Source organism: Labrus bergylta, chromosome 18 (genome assembly GCF_963930695.1).
Source record: "Labrus bergylta chromosome 18, fLabBer1.1, whole genome shotgun sequence".
Classification (NCBI taxonomy): domain Eukaryota; kingdom Metazoa; phylum Chordata; class Actinopteri; order Labriformes; family Labridae; genus Labrus; species Labrus bergylta.
The window spans coordinates 21659701-21681191 of record NC_089212.1 but is presented as its reverse complement, the minus strand read 5'-3'; the positions used below and the strand labels follow the sequence as shown (position 1 = coordinate 21681191).

Sequence of the window (21491 nt, the reverse complement as noted above, 5' to 3'; positions counted from 1 at the left end):
CTATAAGGAAGTGAGCTAGATAGTTAACAGAGTAATGAAGTTAGGTTTTTCAGTTTATTCCATGTTTGTGAATGTATTTCTAATGGTATGGTGCAATGTTGCAGGAAAAACAGGGGGTACAGTTTGCATTCCTTAATAGCTCAATATTTCATAGTTCACACATTTTACTACATGATTCAGATACTGTATGCTGTGACTCAAGCATTGCAGAGCTGTAATTAAATATGACCTAACGTTATGTTGATTTCGTGCCATATGACTGCTTAAAGCTGCATCCTGGAAAGCCTAATTTCCCTTCCCAATGGGAGGTGATTAGCTTATCATCTCTGAATTAAATGCAGCAACAGGATTGGCCTAGCTTCGTCGTGCATTGCTCAAGAGCTTCTCAAATCACTCAGTCGTTTTGGTTTAAAATGATTACAATTTGCTTCCTGTCAATGCAAGGGTTGCAATCATTTCTGAAAGGGAAGTAAGCATTTTTGACGACATCACAGAAAGATCGACACAGATGCCGTTGCAGGAAAAAAAAAATATATATATCAGGCTACAGGAGGCTAAATGGAGGTGATGAAGTGTCAGGATCATGAGATGGACTGAGCCTTACTGACCTGTGTCTATCCCAGAGACGGAGATGGGTGGCAGTCATATGAGCGCGTCTTCATATTGCAGTGTTATGATATCACTGCGGACAACGGTAACAAGTTCATTTGGCAGCTCCTCCCCTCCGCTTAAAGAGACATCGAGCTGGTGTCAAGATAGTGCCCTGAACGGTCGCCACGAAATGCGAAGGCGGAAGTACGCTACGGTGACACTTCTTGTGTTTTCAAACATCTTTACTCAGTTATTTTTGAGCATTTTTGTAAATATAAATTATTTTCTGAACTTATTGACCCATTTTTTTTTTTTTTTTACTCATTGGTCATTTAATTTGTTTATATTTTTTTTTTTTCATTTGCTCACTTATTTATTGTTTTTGTCTTTTTCTCATCTAACCTCTCCACCCTTTTATATGTTTTTTTTTGTTCTATATTGATTTTTATGAATCAACAATTTCGGAGTTAAACTGACATTTTTTTAAATATTGCATGCTAACAGAGTACTGAAGAAGATTTGAACTTTAGAAACAAAATTGCATTTGAATATATCCAAATATCCTTTTCTGTACACATGTGACTACAATTTTAAAGACGTGTATTAGTCGGGTTTTAAAATGTGTTTTTCTTTTAATCAACACTGAACAGATGTAAAGGTACACTGTTAACAACAAGAACAACTTTAAGTTCTCTTGATCTTCTTTTATCTGTTGATTGTAGATTAAACTGAATGAAGTTTTACATTATTATTGCACAAAGAGGATTGTCACCATTCTTATAACTTTGATTTACGAATATGCCTATACAATGCTGTCAATTAACCAAATAAATAAAAATTAAGAGCAAGAATATGCAGCCAAAAACGTATTATTTTCCAAAGCATTACAGTTTTCCCTTCAGAAATTGTTGCCTATTTATCATGACTTTCCTGAGTATCCTATTTTCAGTACTGCTGATATGATTGATTACATCCTACAACTTATCATTTATGTTGCCAGGAGCTGTCCTTATTGTCTGATTGTGTTATTGTTTTTGTCACGTCTGTTATTGTGGTAATGTTATATGCTCTGATGTAAGTTGTTATATTGTATGTACAGTCTGGCAACCCTGCAGACCAAAGCAATGGTTTGTGACTCGATCAGCGTTAAACCCGCACACTGAGTTTGATGGGAGAGGATGACAGATAAAATTATTTCATGATGCACTGCTGGAGCAGGAAACATGAAATAATTAAATAAATAGTGGAATAAATAGATGTGTTTTTACATAGAATGAATGAACATTTTAAATAATTATTTAAACATTTATTTAATTATTTATGTATTTCATAAATTATTTATTTATTTATTTATATATTACCTATTTTAAATAATTAATGATACATTTAAATAATTATTTAATTATTTAATAACACATGAGTTTAATTAATTAAATAATTATATATTTATTTATATATTTGTTGATTTATTTCCAATATTAAATAATTGATGACACATTTAATGATTTAATTAATTACATATTTATATATTTTGGTACTTTTACTCCTCCATAGTAGAGGTTGTTGTGGACCCCAGGGAAGACACAGCAATGTTGCAGCTTTATAATAAACTGTTCACCTCCAACTGTAGGGGGCGCTCCTTACCAGTACAGACAGGGGAAGGTCATGTGGCTTCAGCAGCCAATCACGTTACAGGAAAGGGAGGCACAGGATTCCGGCCTAATCAACGACAACACACAGCTCCAGTCTGAAAGACGACGAGAAGAAACTGGACGATATAGCGGGTTTCCTCTCCGTCACACCGCCGTTATCGACCGTAAGTTGCACATTTTTGCAAAGTCCGTTGCAATCTCACGAAGACACTTAATACACACTTGAAAAAAACGGGAGTGTTTGTGTAGCTGTTCGGGGTCAACCGGAGGGTCGTCGGTGCTGCTAAAGCTAAACTGTGTTTTGCACACCCGTAGCTACCGGCGAGTACTGAACAAAGCAGTTTAAACTCTTCTGCTGCGGGGATATCTTTCTGGTGTTAATACAGTGTCGTTGTTTCTTAGACGCTGACGTGTAGCATAGCAACAGTAACGTTGGAAACGGTCTAAATGTCAGACGTGGTAGGCTAGCTGTGTTAGCACTGATGAGTGTAGCTCCTGCACATCATGACGTCACGGTGAGGTGATGAAGTTGCCTTGTGTGTGGTTGTGGTTGTTATTTATTTTTGTGGAGGATATTTTTTTTCTATTTCTTTTCCACTTCTCAGGTCTCTCTTGCAAGTAAAGATATTAATACAATTTACATTTTCTATTTTAAAATTGTAATCTACTGGATTTAATGTACTCAATAAGATACAGTGGAGTTACATTATGGAACACGAATATTTATTTACTTTTTTTTGTCTTTTTCTAGATACAAATTGAGACTCAGAAATGTGTTGGTGTCAGAAAGACTTGTAGTGAATAGTGCATTGTCCTGTTTTGCTCTATTTTTATGTTTTCAGTGTTTGTATGTCATTTTCAATTGGGCACATTTTATTTGTGATAGTAAATATTCTTACTTTGTATTTTATTTTAACTTTGTTTAATCTCTTAAGGTGAGGTTTTGAGATAAGCCCTCATGGGTTTCTACCTCACCTGCACATGTGTTTTATTTTTTTATTTTATTTTCTGTTTGATTCTTCTTGAATCAAAATGTGCAACTAAACTAAACTAGCCGTAGTCCTCCTCGGATAATCACCTTATTCGAACAAAGAAGTAAAACCTATTGAAACAAAATAGCTTTAACTCAAGAGCTTGATTCCCCCTCCATCATTTTTCTGCATATAATACTGTACAAATGTTTATTGCCTTGGTCATTTATTGTTAAAATTTCAATGTTTGTCCTGTGCAACTTGGATACCGATTTCTAGACTACTTTTTTATTATTTAACCTTTATTTATCCAGGAAAGTCCCATTGAGATTAAAAAACCTCTTTTTCAAGGGAGTCCTGGCCAAGAGGCAGCAAAAGTTACACAGTTACACTCACAGCATACAGACAGCAATTAAAATTATAAAAAACAGTTACAAGTAAATTCAAATTATCTCAAGTGCTCTCAGCCTGGATTTAAAAGCATTCAAAGAAATCAGTTCAGTTATTTTCCAGTCTTTTTGCAGCATGTTCCATGTAGAAGGAGCAGAGTAGACGAAAGCCCTTTTTCCCAGCTCTGTGCGGGCAAATAGAACAGACAGCAACAACTGATCATTTGAACGCAAACCGTAAGAATCAACAGTTCTCCGTGTGATTAGGTTACAGATGTAGGAGGGCAGTAGCCCAAGCATGGCCTTGTAATGTTCCTGTGAGAAATAATGCCGCGTTCTCTTTCCTTTACGCTTTAAAAGATGCTCTAACAAATCCCTACTCAACATCCCAAGAGTTGGCAGTCGTTCTGACATGGCATCTGTTTACTGAGCTGGCCCGTCCTCAGCCACTGCGAGCATCAAGCACCGGTCGTACGATTTACCAAGTGAATGAGCCTGACCCAACATCGCCATGGAAACAGAAACAGTGAGTTTTGTCCCAGGCTGTCAGTGATGTTCCATGTCTCAATTTGAAACACTTCCCTTTCCACCTCATGATCGTGGAGGAATGCAAATGATTGGCATGGTGTTAAAGTGTAAATCTTTTATGTAGAGATGTTTTAACCTATGATTCACAGGACGTTATTCCTATCTGGCAGAATAAGCCTCATGGATCCACCCGTAGTGTTGTGAGAAGAATAGGTTCAACTCTTCCTCTCAGACCTCCGCAGAGGGCATGTTTTCAGGTAAAGTGCTATAAGGCCTTCATGTTGCATTTTTTTTTTATAAATGCTACAAGGACCTATTGTCACAATAGCAGTGCTTGTATTTGACATTAACTTGTGTTCTTGTGCATTAGGAATTACCAGGCCTGCCCTCTCTTCGGCCTATGGATGGCCCTATGGTTCCTACCTTGGCAGACATAGCCTGGATCGTTGCAGATGAAGAAGAGACGTACGCCAGAGTGCGGTAAGTATCCATCAAGCACTAAGAGACAGCCACTGTAATTATGGAGTGTTGCAAGGCCGCCACTTCAAATTTGCATTATTCCAGACCCCCTGGCTTTGTTCATACTGCAGGCAGATCAGATTTGTTTCTCATATCAGATCTGCTGCATGGATACCTGTTCACCACATCAGCATCAGTAACTACACAGACTGGTATGTGGCTTGTTGATACCAAAGCATGAGAAATGGAGAGCTCCCCGCCCTACAAAGAAATGTGCTGTTGTAGGTGGTTGTACTACATTGTGATGTTCCATGATTCGGCATCACAGGCTTCAATGTGCTAGAAGAGGTGTGGTGCTTTGCAAGTGACTCAAAACATGTTGTGATATCCAGTCTGAGTGTTTAAAGCGTCTGAGGTGCATCCAAAGGAATGTGATTTTAAACATCGTTTCAGCAATGGCCTTTATTGATTGATTAAACATTTGTCTTTTTTGCTGCCTAAACACTGTTTAATCAATCTTTGACAATCTGGACGAGAAGTCTTAATCAGGTTTTGAGATTTGGGAGTTGATTAGCTTTTCATATCTGAGACTTCTATGTTATAAGAGCACATGCACACGTTAGGGTATTCAGTACACGGTATAACACCCTGTTTGTGTTGATATTGTATCAGAGAGGCCATCTTATAAATGTAATAAGTTTTATTACAGAGCCATTGGATTGGACTATGCCTGTAACAAATATATGGTCATGTGATGTAGTGTTGATAATTGCTGGGGTGTTTGACGCTACATCACAAGTTGGACTCAACCCTCTAAAAGGTTTGATAAAATAACACTGATCCTCTTCTCTTCTGTTTTCAGGAGTGACAGTCGTCCCCTGAAACATGAGTGGCGGCCCACGCCTCTCCTGGTGCTCCACAGGAACTCATCCGTGCCCAACTTCCGCCGTGAGGGGAAAAGAATGGAGGGGCTCAAGAAGCCCGGGGTGACGGCGATGAACCGTACCACCGCCCTGCAGGACGAGCTCAGCAGACTGCGCGCACAGATCGCTAAAATAGTGGCAACTGATTCTGGTAGGTTATCAGAGCAGGAACTGCAGAGGAAAGAATATAAAGTGGTACAACAATTAACTTGAAACTCCTCGTATCTGCATTTCAGTCAGACTATGATTCAAAGTGATTCACAGTGTAGATATCATCTTTTTGTATTGAGCCTGCACTTGAGTCACTGGCTTCATATGACTATGCTCTTTTTGTTGCCAAGTCAGCTGCCCTGATTCCCCCAAAGCTCTCTGGTATTAAGATGTCTTGGCATCAGTTTGTAGGTCAGTGGCAAAGAATAATCTCTGCGATTCAGGGGGCATTTGGGTGTCTCTTGTTGAAAATGTCAGGAAGGTTATAAGAACGGTGATGCACATTCACATGTATTGCAGTTTAATTAAATAATACTTTCTGATCAGGCTGAAGAGGTACATAAAACCTTAAAATATAAACTTTATGCTTTATTGTCAAGCTTGCCTGGCCCAAGTTTTATTCAGTAAGATGGTGTAAACAGGAAAACAACCTCATAAAAAAACATGCCTTTATGACAAGTGATTGTGTCATGTGTTTGCATTACAATTAAACAGTAAAGCTGCCAGGCTTTAAGTAATATGAAGGAATAAAATACTACAGAGATCGTTTTAATAGGTTACGTCATGAAGCACTTCGCTAAAGTTTACTAAAGTTTTAAGTCTTTTTACCCCCGTATTAAGCAGATATATTCCTACCTGAAAATGTCACTTGTATAATTCATGCTAATCCCCCAAAAATAGTTTGAGGAGGGGGCTGTTACTGAGCTGGAGGACGTCTTTAATATACTCTATAAAGGTGTCACTGCCTATGTGTATATTATGTATGTTACAAGAAGAAGTAAGCCTACATGTTATTGTTTACTTGCTGTTCTGCGTGACGCACAGTTCTTTTTATTTTTCCACTTGGTTGTCGTTGGGAAGTCACATGCCTGAAGAGTGCCTGAGGGGAGAACTATGAAAACAACAACAGCATACTTTTACAGGGCCTTAAACTCGCATTAGAAACAGCAGCCAGATAAAAGGAAGGCATTTCAACTCTGTTCTTTTTTAGATAACCTGCCCAGATCTGTCAGCTATGACCCAACTTCACATAAATAAACTACTCACTCTTTGACTTTGTTTTCTGCCTCCTTCTTTCTTTCAGGCTCCAACCCCCTGACCCCTGACCTTCTCTCCCCAGACGACACAAGTATGAGCTTCTCCATGGCGCCTTTTGAGACGGTGCCCTACCAGCCGGCTGCCACAGCTGCTGCCTCCTTTGTCATAAGTGATGTCACAGAGGAGGAGGAAGAGGAGGAGGAGGAAGATGAGAAAGATGTGGTTTCTGTGGTGTCGGAACTTGTTCCCGACCCTCTGCCGCCTGTTTCCATGACAGCATCAGCGACCTTTGACCTGGACAGACCGAGCATGGACTTCCGAGAGGCAGAGGAGGACACAGTGTCGCTATCAAAGTCCACTAGTTTCGCTGATGTGATGGACATTCTGAAGGATATGAACCGCATGAAGATGAGCAAAGACAGGTAGGAGTTTTATTGAAACACAATAAAATCATGGTGAGATTGTTTAATTATGTGTTTACAGGGGTGTAGTTAAAATAAAATCTAACTCTGTTTGCAGTACACGGTTTAGCACTTCAACACTTCACTTTGTTTTCGTCTAAACAAGTTGTCTTAGATCTGGCCGCACTAGTGGCCTAGTGCATAGTTCATGCGCCTCATGTACAGAGGCTGTAGTCCTGGTAGCGGATGGCTGAGGTTCAAATCTGACCTGTGCCTCATTTCCAGCATGTCATTCCCCACTCTCTGGGGACTCTATCCTCTGTCCTGTCTCTCCAGTAAATACATAAAAAGCCCAAAAATGAAATCAGGAAGAAGAGACAAAAACAAAAAAAGAATAATCTTAACCCTAATGCACAGAGCCAGACCAGCTATGTTCACTTATTTTCAGTCTTAATGCTAAGCTAAGCTAACCAGCTCCTTATTATCGTAATATGTAATAAGAGTGGTTAGTCGTCTTATCTTACACCCAAAAAGAAGAACCAAAAGTCTCTACAAATGGGGAAAAAACATTACGAACAGTGCTTACATTTCTGCATAGACTTCACACAATTTGATGATTGTAGTATTGTAATGCCCATTCACAGTTTGTACATTACTAAGCTCTGTATTTTTTGATTGGCTGTCATTGCAGGTACAACTACAACAGAGGCTGTACGTCTCTCAGAGAGGAGGATTCAGCCAGTCTGATTTCAGAAGCTCTGAGGAAAAAGTTTGTCCTGAAGGAAGAAGACACTGCCGCCATGAAACGGAAGTGATCAAATATTAACATCAGTACCGATCCTGCTGCTCCATGTAAGTCAAGACAGGAGAAAAGATCGTATTTTGTACTATAAACCATTGAAGGCGTGTAGGAGGTTATCGGTTATGTCAGTTGTTTTTATTTTCTTTCTCATTATTTTTAGGCCTTTGCCTGTGGAATATGTACCCATGGATCCACAACCTTGCTCCTCAGACCCGAGGCAAAAGCTGTCTGCCAGAGATAGAACATAAACACACTTTGCCCCAGACATTCAGAACCAAATGTGAACTTCGCAGTGCTGGTGCAATGTGAGGGGGAAACAGCCAAGTCTTGATGAAAATCTTCAGTTTCAGCATTGATTGCATAAAACATCCAGTCTATTTCTCTCTGCAAAAAGGCTTTTATTTTTAACTTCATCTTGATTAAACACTCAACGGACTTTTTCCCAGACACTTGCACTGTGTACAGGCTGTTTTGATTTGAGACGCTTTTGTTTGATTATGTCATATCACATTTCGGAGCTCCTTGCTCACATACTACAAGTTAAAGCAGTTTTTTGGACTTCATTTGCAGAATGTCCCTTTAAGTAACTCTGATTTAATGCAAATAAAACTCTTCAGATATGTATAGAAGAAATCTAACATACTTGAAAACATTTTGTGTACAGATGAGAACGATTACTTTTACATGCAGAGATGTACTGTAGATCATCAGTCATAGTGTGTGTGCGTGTGTGTGTGTGTGTGTGTGTGCGTGCACATGCGCTGGGAAATAACCTCAGATCTTTATGCTACATCCTCAGATCTATACACTATTTGTTGCTTGCGCCACTGCACCTCTTATGCCTGTCCTCTTGTTTGTGATTGACATATATATCAATACTGAGTGAACCACATGGCACTGATTTTGAAACAAATACTCCAAGGATATTCTTCTTCTTTTTTCTATTTTCTTTAAGGTGCAAAATTAACATCTCTCACTTGTTGCATCTTTACACAAACATGCATGTACAGGTCTTTTACAAACAATACTCTGGAGTGTGCTGATTGGTGGATGAAACCTCCTTGCATGGTTTTTCTAAATGCTGTCGGTGATTTCATTATGGGCAAAGAAAACTTAGCAATGTGTACGAGTGTTTCTAAAGTTTTTTGAATTTGAATTTATGTCATTCTGCATGCAGTTTTGACAAGTCATGGGTAAATTGCTTGTGTGAGTCATGATAATAACAATGAATATTATAAATGATGCCTTACCACAGAACTCATGCCTGTTCCTAATGCCTGTGTTTGTTTTTTTCAAGATTAGTTCAAAGACCACGTCTTTGTTTTTTGTTTTTGTTCCTCACACAAAGCCTCATTGGCTGCCTCTCCCCGAGTATGCCCTCCTTCCTCCTCATCATTACTCATCTCACAAACACACAGTGAATGACATCAAGAACCAGTCTGTGTCTGATTTCCCTAAAAATAGCCCTACTCAGAGAAGACTGTTGCTATTGTGTCGCTTTTACCTCCACACATCACTCCTACTCTTGTTTTTCACCTCGTCATGTTTCATGCCAACGTGATTGGAAATCCCTTTAGAATAGTTTTGCAGAGTGAAAAGTTGCCGCTTCGTTATCGGTTTTGGATTGAACAAAAAAAAAGATGTGCCCTTTTGTGTCTTTGTATGCAGTGAAGTATAAGTATGTTTGTGCTAGATCTTCTTGATGGTCATTTCTCTCTCATTGGTCAAAGGGTTGAAGTGGAAAAAGAAACAACTGTCTGAAAAAGACATGTACGAGTTTCAATATATTCCTTGTATGTTTGTATTTGAGATGTTGAACCTTACATAGCAGTCTCCATCTGCAACAGTAGTCCTGAAAATGAACTTAAAGGGAGAGTTTGGTGTAGTTTCCACAACATTTTTTTTTAATTTCTTTTTTCCTTTATTCCAAAGTAAAAGGTTTTCAGCATTTTATCCATGTGAATGGTTGAGCCGATCACCACCCATTAGTAGTTGTTTTTTTATTTCTTGTCATTTAAGGACTTGTAAATAAAGATTTGCTGATGTTTTGAAACCCTTTGTGTTCTGTTTGTGGAAGGAGATCATTTGTTTTTCTTCTCTGTGCATTGCCAATTGTCACCAGATGGGGGCAGGCGAACAAAATGAATGATCTAATCATTCTGGGTTTACTCCAGGTTTATTTATAATTCAAATGTTAGCTCAGACCTTGAGACCTTATATTGAACTTAAGGTAGCAATACCAGTGTAAAAAGAAGAGGTGCAAAGTATCAAAAGTTATTGACAACTGAATCATTTATATAAATTACATACAGAGAAGAAGAATGCAGCTCCAGAAAATTGCAGTTCTTTGCAAATAACCTGAAAGATTTTATGATTTTAATCAGTCCTGATGAATTTATGTTGTGTTGTAGAGTTACTTTTTAACTTGTTACAGACAAAGACATTAGTAATCCAAAATGTCACATAAACATTGAGGCATACAGAGGTCTATCCTGTTATAAGCCAGACTCATATCCCCTAATCTTCTTAAGGCCATATGTTATGGTCTAAATATTGTTTGTTAGATTATTAAATAAAGAATTCTTCTAACATTAATGAATATCTTACAATACATATATTTTAACCAGATGATGATGATGAGCCGCTGGGCTGGATCTTGCCTGGGCAGCCAAAGTAGACGGAGACATCCCTGTCAGTAGACAATAAGTTATCAGGCAGGCTCTGTTATTTTAATTTGAAATACGCCTGATGTCAGATTTATTTAGTCTCTTCAGTCGCTCATCAATTAAGATGTGTTGAAAGAAAGCCATTCGTGAGCTATACAACATTTATGTAATTTAAAAGCCTGAAACACCATAAATCATAAACTTGATGTAAAAATAAGGTGAATAAATTGTAAATGATTGTTGAAATGGGCAACTCATTGAACAATTTTATGCCTTTTCAAGTTTTATCTTGTATCAGTAACAATAATGAAATGACTTTTGCAATGATCGGCTGGATTTAAAAACAATTAAAACATAGGAAACATAAACATACAAACGCGCTGTAGGTTTATGAATGGACATTTTTCTGAAGTCATAAAAACAAAACTTAGTCAAGGAAAATTTGAATCGAGGGTTTTAGAAATACTGAGGTTGAAATGAAGAGACCACAAGCTAAAATAGTTTGCACATTTTTTAACAATTACAATATTTTATCTTGTATCAGTAACAGTAATGAAATGACTTTTGCAATGATTGGCTGCATTTAAAAATGTTACACTAATTTATTAAAATTTAATTAAAAATTAAAAGTCCTGCTATTATAACCTTACCTTCATGAAAGTGTTTTTTTAAGCATGTTTCAAGTTAAAAAAAAAAAAAAAAAGTAATGTTATAATAGCAGGACTTTTAATTTTAGTAGATTAGTGTAACATTTTGTATGTTTTAATTATGTTTTAATTATTTTTATGTTTTAATTTTAGCTCAGTATTTCTAAAACCCTCGATTCAAATTTTCCTCCACCAAGTTTTGTTTTCACGACTTCAGAAAAAAAATGTCCATTCATAAACCTACAGCGCGTTTACTCTAAAAGAAATCCCCCCTCATGTGAAAGAAAGAGAATTAGCATAGTGCGAGAGGGAGAAAAAAGTAGAAGTGGTTACGTAAGCGCTACGTAATGGTTTATTTATGTCGCCTGGCCAATCAGATCTTCTCTGAGTCCAGCCGTCATGACGTAATGGGGTCTACTCCAGAATAGCGCGCGGCGGCGGCGGAGGAGCAGCCACACGGAACCGTTTAGCAGCATTTCCCTGGATCCTCTCGCCAATGCGTGTTTGTTGATGCGGGGGTTTGTTTGGTCCGGATTTAAGCGTGCTGCGGGAAGATATGCGGCGGTATGTCGGCGCTAAAGGAGAACCAGTGTTACGGACTGTCCAGCGGTAAACTGAGCCTCGGCGGTAACGTCTCTGTTTTCCATGTTAAACTCACTGACAGCGCGGCAAGAGCCATTGGATCCTTTCAAAATGGAAAGGTAGGTTGTGTTTAAAAAGATTCCTCCTCTAGTATTCATCTAAAACGTAGAGAGGGGGGGGGTCGTTTTGTTGTATCACTTCGTCAATGATCCCATCACTCAAACAACAAAGTGATAAGAAAAGAAAAGGGAAGGTGGGTTGTGATTTGCATTTCAGCCCGAAGTTCACCAATACCCTCCTCGTTTTTTTTTTTGTTTTTTTTGTCTCCTTTTTGGCTGTGAAAAGGGAATACATGTTGCATAATGCAATGCGGAAACGCTTCACTGTGTGATGATGCTTGTTGCAAGCTGCTGGCCAAGTCGTTACATGCTGCTGGCAAGTAATGTGAATGTTAATGAGTGTTTGGAGTCGATGAGAGGAGAAAGGGAGAAAAGGCTCTTTTTTTTTTTTTTTTTTGTGGGGAGGAAAGCAGACTGTGAGCAAGAGAGAGGAGCTTTAGGATTTGGCTTTGGGAGTGATAAGAGTGCCAATCATTGTTGGTAAACATTCCTGACTACAGTGGCAGCGAGGTATCTGTTCATAGTTTTCAGGGAGAAGGGTGGAAATACAAATAAGGACAGAGGCAGAAATCAAACATATGGCAGCCTGTAAGGGGGCTTCTTTAACATGATGATGTTCACCTGTGTCATCACAACTCACCTTTTAATCTTAGCACTATTCAAACACACTTCACTCAGATGTTATTTTTCTAGTCTAATCATTTAAAGCCCATTATTAGTATTGCGTTCATCTTTTCACACACATTTTATTCACTCATTGTACCGGCTGCTGTTCCAATCTGCCTGTCGGTATCTTATCTAAGAAATCTAATTCATGCATATGTAGAAATAATGAGTTTGAGTAAAGAGCAGAAGCTGTTTTATGTTTCTTATTAATTTTCTTTATGTTGCTTGTTAAGAAGTAATAGCTGCCAGGTGTTAACATGAGAATATCTTCAGCCAATATCTCTCGCTCTCAATCTGATCGGAAGCCAAATAGAAAGAGTTACATATCAACGCCTTCCCACCAAGAACTGTACTGACTGAAAACCCGCCTTTTCTTTTTGCAAATTGAATACTGTCCCTTGAATGTGTAAAACTTTATTACAATTCGTAATTTACATATTCAAGTTCACCTTTTAGCATAGTCCCCTACAGGCTTCCATACATACTGTTTGACCCAGTTAACCAGAAATGAATCAGACACCGCAGGAAGTCTGAGCAGAGGACAGTTATGTACACTTCCTCAATTCTGTGATTCCTCGTAGCTCAGATGGGGAAACTACTCGGTGAAGCAAATTACTGACATTGTTTCGTTCAATAAAAGGTGAAAAACCGCACACCTCCTGTCATGACTCATTTATGCTGTCATGATGAGATACAGGAAGTAGCAGGAAAGCACCCCAAACAGAGTCTCACAAGCGGAAATAACTGTTGTATTTATCGGGAGGCTGTTCATGACTCGCTCGGCCTGATCTCTGAAAAAAAATAGAAACAACAACTGTGCGTGTAGCTGGGTCAAACTGTTTCCAGGCTCAGATCAACAGGTGGCCAATAAAAACCCCTCTCCATGAAGGGTCAATTAAACCCCTTTAATCACATAGTGTCCGTCCATGCTGTGAGCATGTCACGCTTCACTCTTCTGTGGACGTATTCCCTCCTGTGAGAGATGACAGCCTGTTATTTCACCATGCTCGATATATCTATTCTCATGTGACAGGCCGCTGTATTTAAGGAGCAGGTTGTAATGACACGAGCGCCGGCCGGTGACACAAGTCACGTCGAAAATATTCAAAGGCAAGTCATGCGCAAGTGTCAAGATACACCGGGGGGAACAAGTATTCCAGAGCAAGCTTGTGGGATACTCTTTTAATATGAACAAACAGGAGGCACACATCCAAGTGATGCACATGTGCAGAGGTTACAGAGGAGATGAAGTATTGGTCACGATAAGGACTGAGAGTCACAGAGTACCTCAGGATACATCAAAAAAGTGTCATATGTGGTCCACAATAGCGATAACATGGTGATAACAGCGATTCTGTAATAATCAGCCAGACAATCGTGTGATGATACATTGCAATACCTGATAAACCGAGGAATGCAACATTAACTTGTGTTGTGAAAAACAAATGCGTACAGGATAAAACTGGATCTAATAGAAATAAAAATAAAACGTGCAAAATGCATTTAGATGAAGATGATTGAGCTGCAGACAGAACACCACATGGACATAGGCAGAGCACTAGATACGATGAGAACAATCCTAAATGTTGTATTTCTTTTGCACGTCTCTGCTGGTCTGTTACCTGACTGTGTGTGTGTGCTGTGTCTGTGTGTGTGCTGTGTCTGTGTGTGTGCTGTGTCTGTGTGTGTGCTGTGTCTGTGTTTGTTAAAAATGAGTGACTTCCAGGCTCGCTCAAAATCAATGAATTTGTCTTTTTCTCCAGGGTTGGCCTTCCCATTCCACCATCTGTTTTAACGGGAATCAAGGGGTAAGGCTTGTTGACTCATCCAATAGTTAGATCTCCTGCATTATTATTACTATAGGACTATTAACTAACCTGAATGTAATTGTTCTTGTCTTGATCTCTCTCTCTCTCGTGTCTCAGAGGATCTCCATCCCTTGCTCGGAGGACAGAAACGATTCGAGGACATTCACCTTTGGCGTGACTAACGTTGCCCGGGACAATCCAAATGGGAGCTTCGACTGTGTGCAACAGCTCAGCACTGGGTAAATACTTAATAATGTTGAATGTATTATGAAAGCAAACAGACAGATATCCAGAGATCGCACCATCAACACTTAAAAGCTGTAATCATGTCCGGCGCCCGGTGATTGCATGATTACATGTTTACTTTGTGTTTATTATTCATTTCTGAACATTTTCAATTTTTTTTTTAAATGTCTCCACTTCCCAACTACTGAGCGAGTGTGAGAGAGTCACCCTGCTGGTACCGTCTCTCTTTTTAAATGTCAGAGGAAACCCCGCGTTCCCGACTGTGCCGCTTTAAGAAGCCCAGAAATGAAGTGAATTAGATAAATGCCAAGAATCGTGAACGCAGACTGCTTGAGTCCCAATATGCTTGTTGTGTTTGTTGGCATGCATCGTCACACCAAGCGCATCAACTACACGCTAAAAAAAACAAAAAACAGATAACATCTTGAGATAGGTCTAAAAGATTGCTGTCTATAACTCGCTCTCCTCTCTCTCTCTCGCAGTTGTGCAGAGGAGCTGTCATGTCTAGGGGTGATCCAGAAGAAGATGACGGTCAAAGCCACGGATGACTCGTACGATAAGGCCCGTCAGAGCATGGCCCAAGTCGAAGAGGAGACACGCAGCCGAGGGACCATTGTCATCAAGCAGAGCGGGCCCTATCGGGGTAAGAAACACAGAAAGAAACGCTCATGTGCAAGCTCGAGTAGTGTGTCATGCAATCGGAATAACATTGGCCTGAAGACAAATTTGTACTATGCAGAAAATGTCCCAAGACGCAAAAAAATTCTGCCATTTACACTGGTTACCATAGCAACTTGTGTGGTAACCACAGGCGTATAGTGGTAAAGCAGGGCTTTTTTTGTGTCTTTTCTAGGAGCTTTATAACTTTCAATACAGCTCATTGATGCACAGTCTGTATTGTTAAACTTTTCAAAAATATACTGTGATGTGAGGTATTAAACAGCTGACTCTGTGACGCTGTTAACCCAGCAGTTAGGATACGCCCTCTGTGCAGAGGCTATAGTTCTCCAAGTAAACGGCCCAGGTTCATGTCTGACCGTGGATCCTTTCTCGCATGTCCCCACTCTCTCTCTCCGACTTCCTACTCTATCCACTGTCCTATCAAATAAAAGCTAAAAAGGAAATGCTGATTCTTGACAAACACGAGTGCAGAACACACTCTGGCAGCATGCTCATCTAAATATGCAAACGATGATAAACCAATGAGTAGGTTTTTCTATGTAACCTCTGTCCTTCTCTTTGTAACCGCCAAAGCACTTCCCTCCACAGAGACACTTCCAGCCAATGACATCTCCTCTCTGAACCCACACTAGTTTTGATGATTAATCTTTTTTTGTAGTTCAGAGGAAGCTTCAATAAAAAAAAAACCACTTCCTCTGTCACTGCAGGCTCGTGCAACTGTGCGGTTATTTTCAGAATTAGACAGCATGTTTGTGTGTGTGTGTATGTGTGTGCGTGTGTGTGTGTGTGTGCATGTGCATCTTTGTAACCCATCTGTGGATTTCTTAAGAGGTGAAACAAGGCCACAGGACAAATAGAATACATTTTCTCTCCTCTGATACAACCAGCTAGAAGCATAAATAACACATTCATTCTAAAATGAGCATCATTCAACGATGGGTTATTCTACCTGTATAATGGAAACATCTGCCTGGTAATCTCACAGTTTGTCTGTTAAAGATTTTTTGAGCTCTATATTAGAAATGCTGCTTTTAATGTGAGTTTACTTGCTCTCTCGCAGGCAAGAAGGTGACTGTGCGAGCCCCGGCCCCAGCACTGGCCAGCTTGGCAAAGCCCCGACCGCCAGCCGCCCACCCTCTGGTCAACAACATCAGGAAGGGACTCGGCACGTCCAAGCTGAAGAAGAGCGCCTGCGCCTCTAACAAGAAGAGCGTGGCTGCAATGCAGGGGAGGGCACTCAGGGAGAGAATAACACACCTGCTGGCACTGAGGCCGTACAGGAGGCCCGAGCTGATCCTGAGGCTGCAGAACGATGGACTGACAGCAGGAGACAAAGACAAGCTGGACTTACTACTGATGGAGGTAATTTATTCATCAACACGCATAGAAATGGTTTCATTCAAAGTATGAAAGGTGTGTAAAAAAAATAAAAAGAATCATAGATTGAGAGAAAACACGAACACCGAGGCTGTAAGATTATTTTCCCCCCTGCATGAATTCGGATCTTATCACTAAATAACACTTAAAAGAGCCACTAAAAGAGACAATATGTCGAATTTTTTCAAAATAAAATATCAAAATAAATAAAAAATTGACGAAACCTATGTTATATATATTTTTAGTCGAGTACTTAAATTATCTGTAATATTTCCAACAGTTCTCAAAGCCAGAGAAATCCGTATTACAGTCGTAACAGGGCGTGTCTTGTCGTGGTGGCTGCCATGACCGCTACGACTGACACAACATGTTTATCGTTGCCGTGGAAACACCAGATGTTACATCATGTCTGTTCGGCATGTTTGTCTTGACTACGCTCACTTTGGCTCTCGTTTTATTCAGGGGTGGGGGTGTAGTAGCAGAGATAATCACTCCCATGATTCCCCGCCAGCCTCGACGTCATCTTTAGTTATTGTTTGATTGTGAGCCCCCTAGTGGCGGCTAAATCCACATACTTTGCGTTCACTCCCAAATCTCAGGAATCATACAGAAAGTTTACAGGAAGTTAGACACATTTACAGTTTCCAGTGTACACTAATGAAAACAGTGTAGCAGGGTCAGTTTCTTGCACACAGCAGCCTGCCTCATCTTTTTTATCTGCTTGTAAGTGTTTGCTCTGATGACTTTCTTACTTACCAATGTTTCTTGTTAAATAATCTAATAAAAAATACTTACTTGTGCCCTTATTTAAATTGGCAAGTTTATTTAGCCCCCCCCTTTAAGTCTGTGTGGTGAAAACACTGAGAAAAACAAAGTCAATGGCAAAGATAAAGATAAAGAAACTTAATGAAACTTAGTCAAAGAACACACGACAAGTCTCTATTCACCTGCTTTGATCTCGTGTCTGTGGTTATTTGTGTCCAGGTTGGCCAGCTTAACAGCCGAGACAACACGTTTGGTTTAAAGGACGGCCTCTATAAGGATCTGCAGAAGGACTGGCCAGGCTACACCTCCGGAGATCAGCAACTTCTCAAACGCATTCTTGTCAGGTAACACAAATGACAGACTTTCTGCCATAGTTGCATCAAAAAATAATCTTCCATTCATGCTAATGTGTTTAATTAACTTCTTATCTCGCTCTAATTGCTGTGCAGGAGACTGTTTCCACGTCAGCGGAGCCTCCTCACCGTCCCTGAAGCCCAGGTCAGTCCACTTCGGGACACCCCCAACTCCTCACCAGCCCACCGTCCAAAACTTTCCCTGCCTGAGGAATACACTGACCCTCTGCTGAGTAAGAAGCCCAGGATATCTCACCTGTCGAGTAAAACATCCAGCGACAGGACACAGGTGACGACGTCCAGACAGGCGGCTCATAAAGATGTCACAGAGGTGACAGGGAACGACAAGCAGAGGAACTCGCTCGATCCACGGAAGCTTTTCGACTCCCTGTCAGCGGTCTGTCAGCAGGAAGCAGAAGTGGCCAAGAGGCTTAAACCGACTCCTCCTTGTGCTCAGGAGGAGCCCAACAGCACGGCAAAAGACCGTCCTAAACCCAGTCCGGATCCTCCGTCCCCTCTGGTTGTGCCCAAACAGGACCGACACACAAGCAAAAGGAAGAAGAGCAAACACAAACACAAAGATCAGGTGAGGAGTCTACATCTTATCATTCATAAATACTGTATTTTTTTTTTACAACATAATGCTTAATAAGATTTCACATGTGTGTAAAGGAAAAGGACAGAAGGAGAGAGAGGAAAGAAAGGAAGAAGGAACATCATTTGGAGGATTCTGCACTTGTGGACTTCACAGGTGAGCGATGTTACCTGACTTATAACTCTTAGTGTCAACTTTTTATTACTGAAAATGACTTTGTTTCTTCTTTCATTTAGAGCCTAGTGACATTTTGTTTGACTCTAATCTGCTTCAAGTGGACAAAGACCCCGCCGACTATCTATCGTACGTAAACCTTATTATGACACAAAATGCATCAAAGTGTGTGAATAAAAATGTCTCCAACACATTAATAATATTTAGATAATATCACCAATATAACAATTCATATGCTCAGGTTGTAATCTAAGGTGAGTGCTTCACCTCATAGTGTTTGTTTTTTCTTTTCTCTAGGACGTATACGGGGATTCACAGTCATGACCAGAGGCAGCGCTACAAGCTGGACTTCAACAGGGAGTACAGCGAGTACAGAGATTTACATGCTCGTATTGACCGGGTGACGCGGCAGTTCATGGAGCTGGACACACAGCTGAAGCAGCTTCACCATGAATCCCATAAATACAAGGTAAACATGAAGACAACCGGCACCTTTTCACAGATACTGACCATGAAATCTTAAGTTTAGAGCAACATTCATCCACTGCAAGCTTATAGTGTAGAGACACTTTGAACTCGTCAGCTAAAAAGTGTGTTCCAGATTCTTTGCTATTGTGAACACACTGAGAAAAAGTGTAACTATAAACTAAATTGATCTCAGTGCTCAGTTTTGTTTTCCTTTTTTTTTTCCCATTTCAAAATGTTCCCGATTATTTCCATCACATTTTCAGACATTTTGAGGGAAACCAGATGAAAATATGTAATTAAAATAGCTTATACCTATTTCTAATATCTCCTTTTCATTCCTTATAAAACATTTAAAAAGCCAGAGTTCTATTGAAGCCAACAGTGTTGATATCATTGTTTATGAACTTGTATTCGTCTCTGCGTTGCCTGAGCTGGGCTGCATACAAAGTCTTCCCATGTGTTTATTGTCCCATCAAACAGTCGTTCAGTAAACACTCTGAAGTGCTTCTCTAGGCCAAACTCCATTGGGAATCTTAAAGCCTGCATATTCTCATATAGTCCCTTTAATATTGTCCACTCTCACTTTTAGAATCAACGGTCGGAGAAAGCCGTGCAGTTTTTAATTTGTCACATCAAATTAGGGAGAAGATTCTCAGTCAAAACTAAACTTTAGTATTTTGCACAGAAGTAGGTATTGGAATAGTTAGCCCGCTTGTTTCCATCCAATTAACCTAAACATAAATCTTGCATAAGAATGTGTAAATCCAGTAAACTTCTAATATTGTGTCAAAGATCTCTGATGACAGTTTTTTGTTGTTGTTGTCTTGCAGACGGTTCATGATCAAATACTTAAAGAGTATCGCAAAATTAAAAAGGTAACTCCTATCCTACAACATTTCAGTGTTAATTCCAACATTTCTGCATGTGTAAATCTCTGCTCCCCTCTTCTGGTGCTGCATGAATAAGTCTTTTCTTTTCTCTCTTTTTAGTCCAACCCCAACTTCAACCAGGACAAGGTTCACTGTGAATATCTTCACAACAAACTTGCACACATCAAGAAGCTCATATCGGAGTACGACCATCAGCAGCTCAGTGTGGACGACTCGAGGCTAAACTGAATATCTTCACTGTGAGACTGGTGGAGTAAAGGCAGGGGAGCTTCATGCTGCTGAAATGAAATCCACTCAGCTGGAATCTGTGGTCTTTGCGACTTAATTTGGTTTCACACGAGCTACCGGATAGGTCACTTGGGTCGAGAAGTGTTTGTAAGAAGCAGCAGTGTTACACTTGGAAAAACAAGCCCTTTAATATAAAATCTTTTTTAGACAATGGGACATTTAAGAAGGAATGGTTTGGTTTGATGATAGGCTGCTACTAGAGTGACTTTATATTGCCAAGGATGCAAGGAGTAACTAAAGTTTTATAAAGACCTTAAAGCTTAAACTCACTCTTTAAAAATGCAAACACATACTCTGTATGTGGAGATGAGGTGCTAAGCTTAAAAAAAACATATGTAGATTCCCATCCTATCACACATCTTTTGTGAATTCATCAATCTGGGTGTTTGCTTCTGTTCTGTTAGCCATACCAGTGTTTATTCAGGTAGCATGAGATGACTGCACGCTGTACAGAAACCTTGTGTGAATAGAGGGTCCGAGTTCTGATGTTCACATCCTGAGAAGAAGTGTTTTTTTGGGGTTTGGTGCGCTAAGAAATGCCGCCAAAGTTCAAGCCAAATCTGCTCTGTGTTGACTTCTGATTACAAGAGCCTGAAACAGTATTCCACTAATGTTGCCTTGAGCGCAGAAGACTGTTACGTTGAACTTGAAATGCTGTCTTGAAGTTGTATTCAGGGAATTTACACTATGAGTTGCAGTAGAAGATTAAATGAAAACGTGTTCTGAGGATCAAAGAAAGTTATGGACTTACTGTTTTTATAAGTTGAGGGGCTGGGAAAAAAAAAAGATCAATATAAAGAATTTATTGCACGCCGTGTACTGTTCAGAATGCATGCGGAGTAAATCAGTTTGATGTCAGTTTCAAATAAATCCATATGTGTTAATTTCGTATGATCTCGTCTTTATTTGAATTCCTTTTATTTTCATGCATTGCATTTTGTTTTTTTCTGATATTTATACGTTTTAAGAAGGTAAAAACGAACAAACAATCTTAATGATTAGTCAGAACAATACAGTTTTACAACAGGTGACGCTGAGATTACACTTTTTTCGTTATAATTTAGTATAAAGTAAGTAATGATTTATTTTCTACACCGCGCTTCACTTTCCACGGTCCTCATTGGACTGGTTCATTCACCGGTGAAAGCCTCGCGTCTATTGGTTCAATCTGAGAGAAGGCTTCTGATTGGTCCATTCCCCAC

General features: G+C 39.7%; 3 protein-coding genes across 6 annotated transcripts in view; 2 read left to right on the top strand and 1 right to left on the bottom strand.

Moving 5' to 3' along the window:
* Window positions 1-762, bottom strand: part of si:ch211-15d5.11 (oxidation resistance protein 1) — a 14959-nt gene extending 14197 nt beyond the window's left edge. For all 3 annotated transcript variants that reach the window (XM_020642673.3, XM_020642675.3, XM_020642674.3), the window contains exon 1: window positions 609-762. The gene's annotated coding sequence lies outside the window, so the exon portion shown is untranslated. The remainder of the gene's footprint in view (window positions 1-608) is intronic.
* A 1486-nt stretch (window positions 763-2248) lies between these two features.
* On the top strand, window positions 2249-10017 carry mtfr1l (mitochondrial fission regulator 1-like). 2 transcript variants are annotated; one of them, XM_020642711.3, is made up of 8 exons: window positions 2249-2407; window positions 3964-4129; window positions 4302-4388; window positions 4502-4611; window positions 5453-5664; window positions 6808-7183; window positions 7854-8014; window positions 8125-10017. In XM_020642711.3, exons 2-7 carry the CDS (start codon window positions 4115-4117, stop codon window positions 7975-7977), a joined length of 924 nt encoding a protein of 307 aa, XP_020498367.2. In that variant the 5' UTR covers window positions 2249-2407; window positions 3964-4114; the 3' UTR covers window positions 7978-8014; window positions 8125-10017. The 2 variants fall into 2 exon arrangements, with proteins under 2 accessions (XP_020498367.2, XP_020498366.2); XM_020642710.3 differs by having other exon boundaries at window positions 4281-4388.
* A 1679-nt stretch (window positions 10018-11696) lies between these two features.
* Window positions 11697-21173, top strand: LOC109990523 (RNA polymerase II elongation factor ELL). The gene is made up of 12 exons (XM_020642672.3): window positions 11697-11978; window positions 14408-14452; window positions 14570-14691; window positions 15181-15341; window positions 16440-16741; window positions 17741-17865; window positions 17971-18460; window positions 18547-18625; window positions 18706-18772; window positions 18941-19112; window positions 19942-19986; window positions 20101-21173. Exons 1-12 carry the CDS (start codon window positions 11844-11846, stop codon window positions 20227-20229), a joined length of 1872 nt encoding a protein of 623 aa, XP_020498328.1. The 5' UTR covers window positions 11697-11843; the 3' UTR covers window positions 20230-21173.
* The last annotated feature ends 318 nt before the right edge of the window (window positions 21174-21491 follow it).

Excerpts from the sequence above, each read along its gene's own strand:
- LOC109990523 (XM_020642672.3), top strand. The coding sequence starts at position 11,844 with ATGTCGGCGCTAAAGGAGAACCAGTGTTACGGACTGTCCAGCGGTAAA. Across the intron at positions 14,692-15,180 it reads GTGCAACAGCTCAGCACTGG|TTGTGCAGAGGAGCTGTCAT; the intron begins GTAAATACTTAA and ends TCTCTCTCGCAG. Across the intron at positions 18,626-18,705 it reads TGCACTTGTGGACTTCACAG|AGCCTAGTGACATTTTGTTT; the intron begins GTGAGCGATGTT and ends TCTTTCATTTAG.
- mtfr1l (XM_020642710.3), top strand. Across the intron at positions 4,389-4,501 it reads CGCAGAGGGCATGTTTTCAG|GAATTACCAGGCCTGCCCTC; the intron begins GTAAAGTGCTAT and ends CTTGTGCATTAG. Across the intron at positions 5,665-6,807 it reads AATAGTGGCAACTGATTCTG|GCTCCAACCCCCTGACCCCT; the intron begins GTAGGTTATCAG and ends TCTTTCTTTCAG.